Source organism: Mauremys mutica, chromosome 16 (genome assembly GCF_020497125.1).
Source record: "Mauremys mutica isolate MM-2020 ecotype Southern chromosome 16, ASM2049712v1, whole genome shotgun sequence".
Classification (NCBI taxonomy): Eukaryota; Metazoa; Chordata; order Testudines; family Geoemydidae; genus Mauremys; species Mauremys mutica.
This window is the reverse complement of record NC_059087.1, coordinates 2808622-2825520: the sequence shown is the minus strand read 5'-3', so window position 1 is coordinate 2825520 and position 16899 is coordinate 2808622. Positions and strand designations below refer to the sequence as shown.

Sequence of the window (16899 nt, the reverse complement as noted above, 5' to 3'; positions counted from 1 at the left end):
TGAGGGGAGGCCAAGAAAGTGTAGTAGGGTCACTTCACAATGATGGCAGCCGTAGACAGCCCTGAGCAGCTGAGCGCAGCCCAGCAGGAGAGCGGTCTCTAGAGAAAAGGCATTTCAGAGTTACCCAAGCTGCACTGGCGGCTCTTTATTTCCCTCATGCGGTTTAACCCTTGTGTCCGTGAACCCCAAAGCTCATTCTCTGGCAGCCTCCTGTGAGGTCATTGCCATTGGCCTTGGTGCGGCTCACCTCCCATCACCTCCTCTTTGATCCCATCCCTCCTCTGACACCAAAGCTGAGATACAGACACCAATGCCAGGCCACTTCCACATTGGAGCCTCTCTGCTCACATTGCCACAAGCCTTGCTTTCATCCTTCCTTCAGTTCCTGCCTGTCTAATCCAGAGTCCATCAGCTGCTCTGAGGTGAGATCCAGCTAGGACAGGCTCTCCACTGGGAGTTCCTGGAGTGACTCTGCAGAGATCATGCCTTCCGTCACTCAGGGTTTGCCAGTTATGCTGCGCAGTGCCAGCTTTCAGTTAGACCTGTCGAGGATGCTGTGATTGATCCTGGAGCTGAAGGCTGGGAATGCTAATGTGAGCTGTTGTTTTAAATGAAGGATAGCTGAGAGATCAAAATATTTGTACAGTACCATGTGTTTGTCTCAGTCTGGTGAGTTCTAATGTGTCTGCCTTAAATGTGGGGAAAGGGAAATATACCAGCAGGATGGGAAAGAAGAGAGGAAATGTGATGCAATGTAGCGCTTGCCTCACCAATTGTTTCCCTGCTCTAGGCGATGGGTAATGAATGATGGGACACAAAAGGGCATCCACTGCATTCCACACAGTGACTGCAATGTGATTGGAGCACTGCCGAAGCTCTCCGGGGTCTGCAATGGGCTATGCAATGAAATTAAAGAGCCATCATTGTAAAGCCAACCCAAGGAACCAGTGCTTTGTGGAGTTCACAGTCAGCCTGTATGGAATTCATTGCATCACAGGGCCACTAGACAAAAACGAGCTGCTTCATATCAGCACCATTACGAGCATTTGCAGCAATGTTTGATACAATAATAAGTATATATAAACTTCATGCTTCAAGGCATCAGCTGACCTTCTGTAGGGGTCAGGAAGGGAGAGCATTCCTCCAAGTACATCACTATAAAAGACTAAAGAATGGGGGAAAAACTCTTTGTAATCTTTTATTTAAGAAAACCCCTTTGCCTTTTGTACCCCTCCCTATCACTCCAGATGCTTGTCCTTCGGTTGCGAGACAGTGTAATAAAGATGGGTGAGGAGTTGGAGAAGGCCGCAGAGTCGGAGGCTCGAGAGAAGGAGAACACCAAGTATTACCAGATGCGCATGGAGGAGATGAAAGCAGACATGAATGAGCTGGTGCAGAGAGAGCTGGAAGCCAGTCGCAGGCGTATGGAGCTGGTAAGAAGAGGAGTGGGCTATCATACAAGAGAGGGTATTGCCTTGTGTCAGAGGCCAATGGAGTCTCCTTGGCTGGGGTGCTGGGAAGGGCGCATTGCGGCATCAGTAGCTCTTTATGCCTCATGGATATGGCCCGTTTTTTTCAGATAATCAAGTATGGTTACCACTTGAGCAGCTCTGCATTGTTCTGAGATATCCATCACTCAGGTGCTTAGATACTTGACTGGATTTATTCTGGAGTTGTGTTGCCTTTTAGTGGTTAGTTAGAACATAATTGCCAGAGTGCGTGTACAGTCTGGTGCATGGGAAGCAGAGACAAGCCTGAGCTGCCATGGCACGTGCAGGTTTAATTCCTCCTGCCCTACATCTTGGGGTCTTCTAGATATAAACCAGTTTCTATCCAGCAGTCTTTCACCTGGGCGATGATGATGCTGCGCTATGAAATCTAATAGTTGGTACATTTCATAACAACATACACTGGGGGGATGCTGTGATGCTGGAAAATAAATGATGTCCTGAGTTGTGCTAACTAATTGGCCTAACCTAGCCAGTTTGCTGTCAGTCCCAGCATGCTGGGAGGGTCCTGTAGCGTTTGCAACACCCATTGCTGTCCGTTGCACACAATTTTAATTTGGAAGCCTCCCAATAACCTGCAGATTGGCCCAAGGGTCCCGGAACCACAGGTAATTTTCTGCTTGATGTTCTGTGCGTTCGATATTTCGAGATAGGTCTTACCAATTTATTGTTAGAGCTGGCCCTCAAGCAGGGTAAGTAATGTTTTACGGGCCACTTCCTCCCACTGCTTGTCCTGGATTTCTCTAATGTCAGCCACATCAGGTTTGGTTTTGACAAGCAGAGCACTGCGAGCAATCAGTGCAGCTCTCTGGTGGTGCTGTATATGGCGTTCCCTCCCCTCTCGTCCCCAAATCATTTAACTGAGCCTGTTATTCTGGCTCCCTAGCATCCCGCTCTTCACGTAGCTTTGGCTGTGCAGCTAGGCGGTCCCTGCAGTGATTGGTTTTATTAAATAAAGGAATTGCTTTGCCTCCTCATCTCCAATAAATACTGAGAACTTTAGCCAGATGAGAGCTGGCTGGGAATTTTCCAAAAACGCAGGGTTTTTTCAGACAACGCCGATTTGCCAAACCTAAAATGTTTTGTGGAAATGTCCAGTTTTGATGAACTTTCATTGACTCACAGGCACGATTCCAGGTGGGCTACTAGGTTCTGCAGCTCCAGAGCATCCCTGCTATGCAGACTGGGACCTGCTGGCCTGAGAGTCTGCAAGCCCTGGGATAGTCTGAGTGGCAGAGCTGCCCTGAGGCCAGGGGCTCTGGGAGCCCCAGCATCTGCTCACTGAAATTGATAATGATTCTTGTCTGTTTCCTGGCTGGCAGTGGTGAAACTGATCAGAATCCAGACCATCTCCATCAGCAGCTGCCAGGGCCCAGGGAACACATTTTGTTTCAGAAACACCGTGTATTGGTGTTTCCAAAATGAGAAGTTTTCAGAATTTCCAGTTCACAGGAAATTTTTCATAAATGTGGTTTGTTGGACGAGGACTGAGAAAGGGGAGGAGCAGCCTTAGGCCAGCATATGCCCTTGGCCATCCACCAGGCAGAGGAGCTGGGCGTAGTTGTGTTTCTGCCTTTACCCTGGAGATCCTGAACGTTCGTGTGTTTGCAGTATCATAGAGGATGTTTTCCTGTGTTAATTTTCAAGGGAAGGGGTGGATTTGGGGGATGTTACTTCACGAGTGATTATTATTGATGTAATATTTGATAACAGGCTTTCGATAATAGGGTGTGACTTGTTGCGTGGTGTGACTTGTTGACTTGTTGCGTGGTGTTCCCTTCTCCTCCATGCAAGGGGAGGATGCTCTCTCGTCTCATCTCTTCTCCCATTCATAATTGTGCACCCCACGTACTCTCCTGATCCTCACTGCGTAGCACCCCTGGCAACCAGAGCAATTGCTTACATAGAAGAGTAGCGCTCCATTCATCACTCTCCCAGCATGTTTTCCGTTGTAACATGGGGTTACAATATGGAAAAGGTTGCAAACCACTGATCCAGAATGATCAATAGTAAACTCTTCTATATCTCTCCTTCTCCATCTCGTGATGTTGAACAGAGGCACAACTAGGAGCCATCCACAATGGCCAGTGTGTCTTGGTGCATTGAGAGAGGAAGGGAAAAATTTGAATGGAAAGAGACTTAACTCATGTCATAAGTTTCCCTTTGCATCCATTCATCAGAACTGTACAGCCTGCAAAAGAGAGGACTTTCTCCATCCAAGTAGCACATTAATCAGTTGTGATGAACGATTTACCTGCTCTAAATGTACAAAACCCAGGAAAAGGTGTTTTAGTCTGAGTGATTTTTGTTGCAGGAGGTTCAAACAAACTTTGTCTTAGGTATGTTTGTATGCAAATGTTGTATAGATGGCCAGAAAATTCTGTCTAGAAAGGACCCACTGTCCCCCAGGAATGAAAGGAAATCTATGAAATGTTCCGATCAATTCCTTAATTCCATCTGAACCAGCTCTAGGCTGCACTCACAATTAAAGAGCACTGGATACTTGGCTAATTCCAAGAATGTGTATTTGCCACTTTTGCAGACTCTAGTGGTTTAGTTAATTCAGAAGGGCATTCGGTACAAATGCATCATTTTTGAAACCTTGGATGTTGTCTTTTAGAAGAGTGCACAGATTTTGTTAATTGCATTTGGAAAATATAAGCGTAAACATAAACAAAGAATTTTTGAATGCTCCATTGAGACATTTATGGGGTTGATGTAACACAACACCTGATACTTCAATTTCTAGGACTAGGGTTTTGAAGAACCTAAGGCATCGGAGAGAATCCTAGTTTAGTTGTCTACCTGAGGCAACACAAAAAATCCCGTAAAAATAACAGAGCCATAAGCAAAGGCTAAAGACATGTAAATTGATTCAAATTTACCCAGATACCAAGGTATCTGAGTTTGTCTGAAATCTGCTGCCCAAATGCATGAGCCTAATGGAAAGCAGTTAAGGAACACTGCTGTGCTAGGAGGTAAGGCCCTTCAGAAAACATTTGGGCACATCCAATGCCCAGACTTGTGAGATGAGCCAAAAAAAAAAATCTCTTCATCCAGTGGAGGTGGGGGTGGACCATTGTGTGTGGAGGGGTTGGATAAAGACCTTCTAGTGAGTTATGGTGGAATCCAGTGAGTATTTTGAGTAAACACTGATTCCCTGAGAGCCAGAGGCTTTATCACAGGAGAGTCTAATATTCTCTGAAAGTGAAGGCATTCCTTAGGACTGTGTGTACTTTTAATAATGTTTAAAGAAAACATTGCAGGAGAGCTGTGATCTCAGTGCCCAGCCATGCTTGTCAACTGGTGGTGAGAACATAAATAGTTAATAGACAACCACTTATGGCTCTGCTCCTGTTAAATCCAATGTAAATTATAAATACTGCATGAATTATTCACTTAACAGTACTTAGACCCTAGTCTGCACCTACCAAAATAAATAAATAAATAAATGAAATAAACACAATTCTTCCTTTGTCCTATGTGGGGTTTGACCCCTCATTCCACTAACTGAATTGGAGAAATGGATGGAAGAGACTTATTTATTGTGCAGGTGGATTTTCAAAGTTCAGTGTTCCTTCTAAGAGTGCTAAAAATTTCATTTGCAATGCTCAGATATGTGTGAATACATCAAATGCCAATAGGTCACGTCTAGCAGTGGTGAAGCCGTATGAAAATTTATGTCTAAAGGGAAATTGTTTTCCACCATTCCACTAACTTAAACCAGTGGCAAACTTGCCCAAACTCACTGTTTCCTCATGGAGATTTTTGGTAAAAGGTCTGCACAGTGGAATAAAAATAATGCTCTGTGCCAGGAATGCAGGCTGGGAACGTGCTGCTTTATTCCAACCGCCTCATAAAAAACCAAAATAAAATTGAATGTGCTGGGGGTGGGGAGGGAGGATGGCTCCCACTGACAAAGAGGAAGGAGGGAGGCAGGGAACATAGATCCATCCCCTAATACCTTGGCTAATCCTGTAATCCCTATGGTGACCACTTTACTACAGAGTTCAGGTTGGTATCAGTGCCCTCAGTACTGACTTGTGCTTAGTGGAGATACTACCTTGGCATCCGAGCTGGGCCGAAGGGCTGGAATTTCAGTCTCAATCCACAGGCTCTTGGTGAGTGACTCAAACCTGGACATTTGGGGGATAGGAGCATCCAGGTTCCTGTTCCATTATCCATTGTGGAAAATTCCGACAAGGCACAATTGTTGGCCCCAAGGCAAAGGGCCAGGAACTATAACATTTGCTTTGCTTTGTTAATCCTCCGCACAAGAGGGCCTTATTTACAAGAGCCCACTCTGACGCTAGTTTTCGGTGCTTGCTTCCTTGTGGAGTGAGTGGCGTGTGCTCAGGGGCATCTTGCTCTCCCCTTCTGTTGTGTGTGGGAAAAGTATCCGCCCAGAAGCTATGTCTCCTCCTCCTGAAAGATGTGGATCTGCAGGACTGTGCTCAGGGCTGCTGGCTGCTTCTCTTCTCTCCGGCGCAGTGCTGAGCACCCAGAGGTTAAAAGACTTAGTCCCAGCCACCTGTTCTCCCTGTGCTACAGTGGAAACTGAATTCCTCTTCTCTTTTTTGACATGACCCTAAGTTATCTGACTATTTAGAATAAACCCTTGGGAGCTTAAAAGCAAAACCAGCTCTCTCCTAATCTTATGTGCACACTCGTTCATTATGGGCTTGATAGCGGATTTACAGGGTGAAATTCTTTGGCCTGTGTTATACAGAAGAGGTCAGACTAGATAATCATAAGGATTCCTTCTGGCCTTAAATGTTACCAGGCAGATCTTCAGCTGGGTTAAACTGTCATAGCTGTGATTAAGCCCCCAATAGAGCTATGACCGTTTACATCAGCTAAGGACCTGCCCCTAAACATCTGTTAGTTATTGCAGGCTACCAGGCGCATGCTGGTAGGTTACGTGGCTGTGCTGTTAGATAGGGGTATGCATGAGTAGGGGTAGGCTGTAAGCTTGTCATGGGCCTTAGAGAGTCCGTGATGATTTTCAGGATGCCTATTCCCAGCTACCCAACTCTGGAGGGGGGTGAGAAGAGGCCCGCACTGCCCAAGCATCCCAGGAGCAGCTGCAGGTGTCCGGTGTTGTGTCTCAGTTGCCATCTTTGAAAAGGCAGAGGTCCTCTGGCAATAGCTGTGGGGAGTCGCCATTGCCTTGTCCTGGCCCTGCAGTTTTCAGTGCTAGTTTGTGCAGTTCTGGCCGGGCATTCCCCTTTGCAACTGCAGATTTTCTGGCACAGAGATGGCTAAATGCATGACATAGACTCTAATTATAATAACTACAGGTTTCCTAGGTCTGATTTTAATTATTCATACTATCGCTACAAATATCAAAGTTAATACAAAGTAAATTTAAAGCACTTGTTGAAAGCACACCAGAGCGGATATCTTGCAGTAGTGCTTAACATTGTTACTTACTGAACTATCTACAACTGTTTGTATTTTAAGAGAGGAAAAAAACTCCCTGAGGGCTGGGATTACAGCTTGAAGTGCAAAGAAGTCAACAGCACCAGTGGGAGTTTTCCACATGTTAAAATGCCCTCAAAGGCCATGCAGTGTAATGAAATTCTCTAGCGGAACAATCAATACTCATACAACATGCCCAACTGACATAACTAGGGCCCTACCAAATTCATGGTCCATTTTGGTCAATTTCACGGTCATAGGATTTTAAAATTCATAAATTTCATGATTTCAGCTATTTAAATATGAAATGTCAGGGTGTTGTAATTGTAGGGGTCCTGATCCAAAAAGGAGTTGTGGGGGAGTCGCAAGGGTATTGTAGGAGGGTTGTGGTACTGCTACCCTTACTTCTGCACTGTTGCTGGCAGTGGTGCTGCCTTCAGAGCTGGCCAGCTGGAGAGTGGCAGCTGCTGGCCGGGATCCGGGAGAATGACTTGCTAAGTTAGAACCCTCTAGACCTTTACTCAGGCTAAAGCTTCCAGGTTGTAATTCTGATTCCTGGTGTAATAATTAGTTCTCAGCCTCTGGACCTGGTTAGCAATGTCAGCCACTGCCCAGCCTTCCCCTGGCTTTCAACAAGTTCAGCAGCACACAGGTGGCAAGATTCTGATCTCAGTTAATGTGATTCTGAGATGCAGTCACTCCCACTTCACACCAGCATGGCAGAGGGGAGAATCTGACCTTTATCTTAAAACCAAGCATGTACAAGTTTACTTTAATGTTTCTAAATGTTTCTTCTATTAATAGACGTGAAACTTTGAGCACTGTTAACTATTTTAAGTGAGATCTCAAGTATTTCTTCAAAAAATCCCATCTGGAAAGTATTTTAGGCTACAGTCACAGTGTAAATAACACCTTTTATGGTTCTCATGACAGAAGATAGCCTTCCTAATTACAGTAGTGTTATCAGCGTGCTATCCAGAACAGCTTAGCACATTATAGCCTTGGTGTTTACAAACTGTTTTCATTTGCAAGGCTTAATGGTTTCTCAGTCTTTGCTGGGAACTTGATAGAAGAAACACAGAATATTTATACTCCTAGTGAGGTGTAGGGACTGCTCTGGATTCTCAAAGGGGTTGCACTATAAAGCAAAGGATATCAACAGAATTTTAACTAAATGCGTTTAACAGCCAATGACCAGCTTACAGCCCCCATCCCTGAACATTCCTGGCACAGGTCTTTGGAGCTGTGCCTTTCCCTAAAAGCTAATGACTTTGCTTGATATCATCTGTGGTTAAATTTAGCTAAAGTCAATCTCTCTAAGCCCCACTTTGAGATGAGAGAGCATGATATGAAAAGCTTTTATTGGGCAAGCTACCTTAGCATAATTAGATCCATTGCATATAAGATGTGCAGTTTTGTTTCGTCATTGGGAAAAAAAAATTCTATAGCAATTAATTGGCACTTGCAGTTTGCTAGTACCAATTACAAATAAAGCCTGTGTTTGAAAGATTAGAAACAGATACTAATCTCATCTCGCCTGAGAGTTAGACTGGAAATTTTGTCACTTCAAACTTGCTGAAAACCTCAAAGTTAATTACTTAATTAAAAATAATAATGATTGATGAATGCTGCAGGTGTATGTTAAGTTATTCAAATAGAGCCAATCCAAACATCTTTAATTAGATTACACTTCACTTAAAGGTGGATGGGAAATTTGACAAAGTTTATACACACAAAACCAATAGAGAGACATGAAGGAACTGTAATGAATTTTCCAAGTCTTCTGACCACAGATCCATTATAGACTAAGTCACACTAAATTATTTCACTTGGGCTAATCTCTGCTTTGCCTTATCTTGAAATGCTTTCGAGGCCAATTGAACACCATTTGAGCTGTAAGAAAGAGAGGCTTGTAAATCCCTTTTCAGAGCCTTGGCACTGGTTTAGGCTGATGAGGCAGCAAGTGGGATGGGAAGGTAGGATGTTGTTCTTAGCCAATGCCTGGGTGGTTATTCCCATGCAGGAGCCTGGAAACTCTGTGGGCTGGATTATCCTGTTTAGAGCACTCAGTGGCCTTACATCAGCCAGAGACTCCCGGTGGAGAATTGCCCCTGTGTAGGGAGAATCTGCACTGGTGTAGAGCAGACATAGTCTGGTGTAAGAGTGGCTGTGTCATGGACGCGGGTGTGTGTGGAGGACAGTCTGGGGGTGCCAAAGCTGAGCCCCACTCCACCTATCCTCCCCTGGCAGAAGGGACCTATCTCCAGCGCTGTCAGCAGCCTGTCTCCGAGAGGAGCCCTCCTGCTGGCTCTGAATAAAGGAGCTGGAACCTGCTCCCATTTCTCACTGCACCCGAGCCCAGCTCTGACCTAGCAGAGAACTGGGGCATGTGAGCCAGCACTTGCCGCTTCCTTTTGATCGTATCCTTGGGCTGCTGCCCTCACCCCCTGCCCGAGGGGGCCTTGCCAATGTTAACTTCCTGGAATTGCCACCAACGTCAGCGTGAGCTCCCTCTCTGGGTGTTGGCAGGCTGAATCTATGGAGAGTGGCTGCCTTTCTGGCCCCAACTCCTACCACTGCTTCCCCAGGCCCAAGAGGTTTTCCAGCCCTTCCAGCCGGTCTCTGCCTGGATCCATCAGATTTTCATCTCTGCTTTCCACAGAGGCAGAGGGGAGGATCTGTCCTCCTGATACAAACATACCTGAATCCGGGGTCGAGCCACAGTCAGGCCTCGGCATGGCTCAAATCTAAACATGGCCCAACACCACGGGTGGTTCTCACCACAGAAAAAACATCTCGCTGTCTAGCAACAACTTTGAGCTTGACAAGATGGTAGGCCCAGCCCTCCCACTCCCACTTCCAAGGAGGGCTCTCTGTGCCAAGAGGATGCTATCTCGCATCCAGGTCTTGAAGACCACAGTGCATGGGTGTAACTCAGTCTATGACAAGCAAAGGAAATGCAGAGTAGGCTTGTGATTTGGGTTTTCTCCTGCATGTCTGTCAAAACTGCCATCAGGTGTCAGTAAATTAATGTCTTACTAGTTCCCTGATGCCTTGACAGAGCCATGCAACTCCATGTGCAGGCTCAGCGGGATTCTGTCATTCCCTATTTATGGTTTCATCTGTTTTTAAAGGAATGTGTTTTGTATGAGTTTTGTCTTAGTAGTGTTTTCTTTCTGTGATTATTCCAGCTGTTGATAAATTGTATAGTCAATTACTCGACCACACTTTGGGCCATTATAAAATATACCCTAGAGCCCAAATAACCAGTGTTAATAAGCTTTATTAATATGGTACAGGAAAAAGATTGTACGAGTCTATGAAGAGCAATCCCATGGAGTGATGGTGCATTCACCTTTCATAGAAGGTGTGATCCCCAAAGTTACGTCCCTAAAGCCATTTTTATATACCCTATTTGTGTACCAGTAAAAGGTACTATATACGTGACCTGAAACTAGATTCAATTAATCAGTTTTTTACCTTGTTAGTTACCAGTATCATGGTGTACTGCCCATTTATCTTTTGTTCTGAACGCATGTGTACCAGGTAATGAAGCACCCTTATCTTTGTTCTGGCTACAAGCATTCCAGGCACTAAGGGATGTGAAGACAGCTCCTAGGCTAGTACCAGGATAAATAGATTTGTGAGAGTAAATTCCTATCTGTTGTAATGAGGAAACAATTATGTATCCTGATACTGACAGTTTTCCTATCTTAAGACAAAGCTTACTTCAGCTAATGCAAGGTATTATGGGATACTTAGCATAAGTGAACATGATTATAATAAAGATACAGACCAGTATGGGATATCTAACTGCTATTTTAATGCTTAATAGCATGTATGCTTAAATGCTTGGAATATATATTGTGGATAGTATTATCAGCATAATACGTATGTATGCTAGCCAGCGTATATTACTCAACATAGCCACTGTGTTCACTGGCAGGAATATTCATGGAAAGAACACGTGTTTAAGTGAATATTGGAGACTGTTTGTGGAAAGCAAATTCTGAATTTGCAGTCTTTGCTATTCACACCAGAAACCTGACTCTAAAAGTTATGCTCAGCCAGTGGGAGGAGCAGAAACAATACCATGTGACCCATGTATCCAGTCAAACCTGAGCAACATAGAATGTTTGCAGCGAACTGCCAACAGACAGTCAACTCCCCAAGAAGATTTTGTTGAAATAATTTCAAATGACCTTGAGGACATGTCAGGCACTTGTCGATAGGTCGCGAACCATTAAATGAGGCAAATTGTATAAATTATCCACCACGAACTATTCACTGCACTCTGGTCATGCTCTCCTTGTCCTCCAACCCATTGCAGCCGAGGGGCTGAGCAGTTCTCATCCTTTTATTTGCAGACACCTTCACTGCTGGCCTTGCTTTGCCTTCCCATTTCCAACAAGCAGAGGAGATTCTGCTCAGCTCTTGTCTCAGCTGGATTCAGTCGTGATTGCAAAAAGAAGCACAAAGCACCTTAATTTGGCCAAGTCAGTAGCACACTGTGTTCTAACAAATTGCCACAAGTACTCCTGTTCTTTTTACAGCCTGGAAAGAGGCTTATCACACAGCTTTAAATCATGTCTTCTTCTAAGCACTGGAGGTAATGCTGCGTAATGTTATCAAACTCTAGAGCAAAAGCACCAGGTTCTGATCTCTGTGACACCAGTAAAGGCAATGCAGTTACTGTTCTGGATTTACACTGGAGTAACTGAGAACAGAACCTGACCCACCATCAATAATTAAAGCCAGTAAGAACCTCCAGCCTGGGAAGTGTTTGACACTTTAAGCGTTTCAAGCACATTAGCATGCATAATAAACCCCCATTGTCCTTGCATTCTCTCACTACCTGTTATGCACACTGCACTTGTCTTTTACTCTTTTACTTCACTGCTTGCTGCCAAATGGAAGGTAAGCTCTGGTTGGATCACTGGTTTGCTTTAAAATGTTTCTATTGAAGCTAACAGAGTGTGCTGCATGGCTTGGATTCATTGGACCTAGCTTTGCTATTTTTTTTCTGGAGCATTCACAAAGCGGAAATAATATTTTCCCAGCACAGTGTCTCTCTTTCTCTATGCCACACTGGAAGATGTGTGGCAGATCAGTCTGGGAATCGCAGTGTCCACAAAGGACAATATGAAAGGGGACGTTCAAAGGAGTATTTGAGGCAAAGGGCGATCTCAGGGGAAGAGCATTGGGATCATTTTCACAACTGAGCAGCATTGACAGTTGCATTAGAAGGGCAGTGTTCCTTGCTTTGCTGATGATATATATTGCCAGAATTTTGATGTTTAATTAGATCAGCAGTAAATGGTCTTGTATGAAATCTTATTTGAAGAATGTCAAGGCGGGGAACTTTAAGCATGTGACAACAGTAGAATTGCAAAATTTTCTGTATAGATTTTGAAGACAAGGTTTCCTCACTGCGACAGAGTTTTTTGCTACATATGGCTTTTGTTATACAATAACAATGGCAGCCTGAATTCTCTTCCCTATTATCTTGGAAGACTTTAATTCATATTCCAAGTCAGGTAATATTAACCTCAGCTTTTTAAAATAAATGCTTTTGAACTATTGACTGTACGGTATTGTACAGGGTTTTTTTTGACAGTGCTGTACATTAAGGCAATTTATCCACCCACGTAGTTGGTAGGAAAATCCAATTTGGGCCACTTTGCATAAATAGATGGTACATCTATCAAATAAAGTACATTTTAGCAGGAATTACAGTAATAATTGGGGTGATTTCCACACAGAATAACTGGCAGTTCTTCTTCGATCCTGAGTAACTAGCGATTAAATAATTACAGGGTAGATACACATAAGATTAGTACAAACAGGAGACAGATCTTTAGAAAAGCTGCAAGTATGGAAAGGTTCCTGAATCCTTTTAGCATCTCAAAACATCTATAGACCAACCCACTGCTGGTTAGTGCCACCTCGCCAGTGAACACCCAGCACCTGTCCTATGCTTTACTGCGACAATTTCATCCTCCATACACCCTCAACAAACTCCTTCTCTCCGCTTCCCCTGTTAGCTCAGCCAGCTCCCCTTTGCAATCCCAGCAGCCTTGCCTGCGTCCTGAGATTCCAGTGGCCCTCTCAACTAAACTGGTCACCCTTTAGCACCAGACAGGATGTTGCATGGGACAGTTCTGTCCTGAATGAGAGGATGGACTAGCCAGGAGCTGACTGGCCATCTTCCCTTCTAACCCGCTGTGAAACGGGGAAGACAGCCAAAGGCAGAAACAGCTGAGCTAATAACAGAACAACTGTAAAAGCAGCAGAGCCTTGTGAGTCTTTCCCAGGGTGTGGCTGAGCCGTGAATAGCTGTTGGCTGGTGTCAGTAGCGTCTGGGCTCCCTGTGGCTACACAGTCTGATATCGACAGCTTCATGTCATGGCAGGTGATAATCTGCTTCTGTGGAAAAGAGAGAGGGAGAGAGTGTTTTCCATGGCAGGCCTGGTGAGCTGATAGAGAAATGCATGGAAAGAACAATCCCACAGCTAGAATCCTTCCAGCCCAGAGCCCCATGAGTTATTTCCTTGTGTCTGATAAGCCTTGCGATACGCAATAGAGCAAATGGTCCTTTCAGCTGTGATATTCATTCCACCTGTGCTCCTTGCTGTGACTTGAGGTAAATGAATTGCAACGCAAACCACAGGGGGTCATGCAGGCAGCAGGAGTGGCTGATTAGAGCAACATTCATGCACTCTAAATAGCCCGAGGTTCTCAGAGTCGCCTCTCAGAGTTTTCGAATGGAGAGGGTAGATCAGTCTTGCTTGCAGAAGAGCAAGGTGATAAGAGTTTCCAGCTTACATCACTCTGGAGAAGTGGTTCTCAGCCAGGACTATGCGTACCCTGGGGTACTCAGAGGTCTGCCAGGGGGTACATCAACTCATCCAGATATTTGCCTAGTTTTACCTGGTGAAGTCAGTACAAACTAAAATTTCATCCAGACAATGACTGGTTTACACTGCTCTCTATACTACACACTGAAATGTAAGTACAATATTTATATTCCAGTTGATTTATTTTATAATTATGTGGCATAACTGAGAAAGTCAGCCATTTTTCAGTAACAGCGTGCTGTGACACTTCTGTATTTGTATGTCTGGTTTGGAAGCAAGTCGTTTTGAAGTGCGGTGGAACTTGGGGGTACACAAGACAAATCAGACTCCTGGAAAGGTTGAGAGCCACTGCTCTGGAGGGCTCTGCCCTGTAAAGCGCTGTGCTGAATTACACTCAAGCCAAACTGTCCTTCAGCTTGAGAATAGCTCTTCCTACTTGAAGGCGCTGCAGCAGTGCTTCTCAACCTATTTACCACTGTGGGCCACATCCAATACGACCTGTATGGCCCTGAGGATGTCAGAGCTCTGTGCTGATCGGGCCTCAAGCGGCCTGCGGGCTGCAGGTTGAGAACCACTGCACAACAGGGACGTCCTGCGGGAGCACTGACGTCTCACACTAGGTACGTGTGTTTGGGCGAGTGGATGGAACTGATCCTCCCATCTGAGACACTGGCCCCAAATCAGCCAGGAAACCTGGAGAAAGTGTCAGAGACATCGCCCACACCTGGGGGACATGTACTGGGGCGGAGTAAAGAGCTACTGGGGAGAGTGAGGGAGCCGACAGCTCGACGAGAATGAGTGAAGGAGGTGCCTACACCAGGGCTGCCACCCAGAAAGGTAGAACAACAGCACCAGGCTCTGGCCTCCTTCAAACTGATGCTCGGTCTGGCAGGCTTAATTTTTAAAGTGAATTCACTGCAGATGGAAGGAGCTGGCCTGGCAGCCTGGGAAAGCAGAGAGGTGATCTATGCCATGGGCCGTGGCAGGACACGCATTTCACCCTGCTCGCTGGTGAGCCCTGGAAGCAGTGAGACTGCCATCCATGTCCAGTCAGACCTCGGCCTGTCTTCTGGGGGCCACTGTGCATCACCCCAATTCTATCCACACTGCACAGCCTCGCTTGCATCCTTTCTTTCGGCTTCGCACCCAATTTCTCACACACTGCAGAGCTTTTATGGGCTGACAATGCAGTTTAAATATGCTTGAATGGTGAGATACATAAGAAGGAGACCCCCCCCACACGAGCTAGCTAAGCTTGCGGTGCTCCTTTACTGCTGGAGCACAGCTAAGGTCACCGGGAAGGGATTGCATGTTTTGCTGGGGGCAGCGTTAAGGTCACTGGGGAAAAACTGGGTGTCATGCTGAGAGCATGGATGGGGTGTTTCAGAAGTAACTGGGTGCCCTGCATAATTACCCAAGTTGTGCTGAGGAGAGGGGTGTTGTTGGGGTTTGTTGTCTCTTTGGTAAAATGCTCCATGTCCTGCACTGAGCTCCTGTGGTGGTATTTGTTCTGTCTCACCCTCCTCTCTGACTGGGGTGTTACAGGGGCAGGCTTTCTCTCCACCCATTTCTCTTAGATGCCATGCTGACAGGGGCTGTTCACCCCCAGAGCGCTTCCTCTGTGGAGAATGCAACAAGAATGAGTCATGCGGAGATGTGTCTGGAGATGCAGAAAGGCCACAAGCAAAACACAGAATCAAGAATGATGCTGGAGAAAGGAGGACAGGGTGGCTGTTTTGACACCTCTCGGCTGGTGAGATCCAGCTTTGGGGCCAGCAGATCTGGCCCCAGGAGGATCACCCCTGCTGGCATAGAGGGTCCTATTCCATCTCCTCTCCCTGCCAGGAGGGTGTGGGGATTTCCTAGTTGGCTGCCTGTGAGCTCCTCCTGGCTGCTGCTGCTCATCTCCTTGGGTCTTTCTTCCTTTGTTTCATGAGCACGAAGGATTTGTCAGAGCAATAGAAGTGGGTGCTTGGAGCATTTCTTTGTGTTTCCTCTCAATAGGAAAGTCAGAGCCTCTCTCCAGTCCGTTCTCAATGAGTATGTAAAATTCACAGGGGCTGGTGTATTAAAAGGAAAATGCTTCTTGCATTTACATCAAATTTGAAACAACATGTGTCAAGGTGTCTTTCAAATTGCTATCTAGAATAATGGTGTTCTGATGTTGGGAACTTTATTGTCAGTTTAAGCAAAGAAGATAATTTTGGCATTTGAAATTTAATTATGTTGATATGATTATTCCTTTCCTCAAGAAAATTGCGTGGTACAGAAATGCCATGTTTGAATGTAAGTAGAAGGGCAAAATAGGTACAATTGTTGCAGGCACCAATTATGTTGATAGTAGCTGAAATCCCAGGCATATGCTGATAGGAAAGCCCAATATATGCTATGAACAGTAGTTTTTGGATAGCATCATCCATTTGAGGCTAAAGGAAAGATTGTCCTGCTTGAATCATCTGGAACTTCTGTCCTGTAGAATGTACTTAACTCCATTCCCGTGGACTGGAGAGAGAAATTATGCCATAAATGTTGAGCTTTGACCTGCTAAACTAGGGACTACTCTCAAATCCACTCTGCAGACCTTTCATCCATCCAGATCACTTCCATGCTCTGTGCGTGGAACTCCCCAGGGTGCAGCTTGAGAGCAGATTCACCATGTGCAGTATACAGCATTTGGCTGTGTCTGCTTCTACCATAGCTTGTCTCTACAAGCAAAGCTCTTGATTCTGGGTGATTGAAGGTAATGGGAGATTTGCTATTGACGTCAGTGAAGGATCAGGCCCTCGATGTATGTACAACATGAGATAAATTAACAACTTATTAACTTGTAGGATGGAAAGCTATGAGTGTTACAATCTCTGAAACCTTCCCCAATCTATCATGTCTTTTTTTACATGGTTTATTTACAAATTCAACTGTCCCCGTGTAAGGATGTGTGAATCAGTTGGGATAAAATAAGACCAAACCTAGACCTCTGCTCAGTCCATAAACTGCAGACATTGTTTTCGCTTATTTGATTCTGCTCAAGCTAAGCTAATCATTTACTTGACAAATTTCTCCTTTTTTTCCGTTTACAAATTGCCTACAGACTGGTCATGAAATCTTCAAATTCC

General features: G+C 45.1%; 1 protein-coding gene across 1 annotated transcript in view; it reads left to right on the top strand.

Annotated features, from left to right (window-relative positions):
* Positions 1–16899, top strand: part of MYO18B (myosin XVIIIB) — a 141767-nt gene that overhangs the window by 86279 nt on the left and 38589 nt on the right. The window contains exon 28 of the mRNA XM_044990214.1: positions 1248–1433. Coding sequence (XP_044846149.1) covers positions 1248–1433 — 186 coding nt within the window. The remainder of the gene's footprint in view (positions 1–1247; positions 1434–16899) is intronic.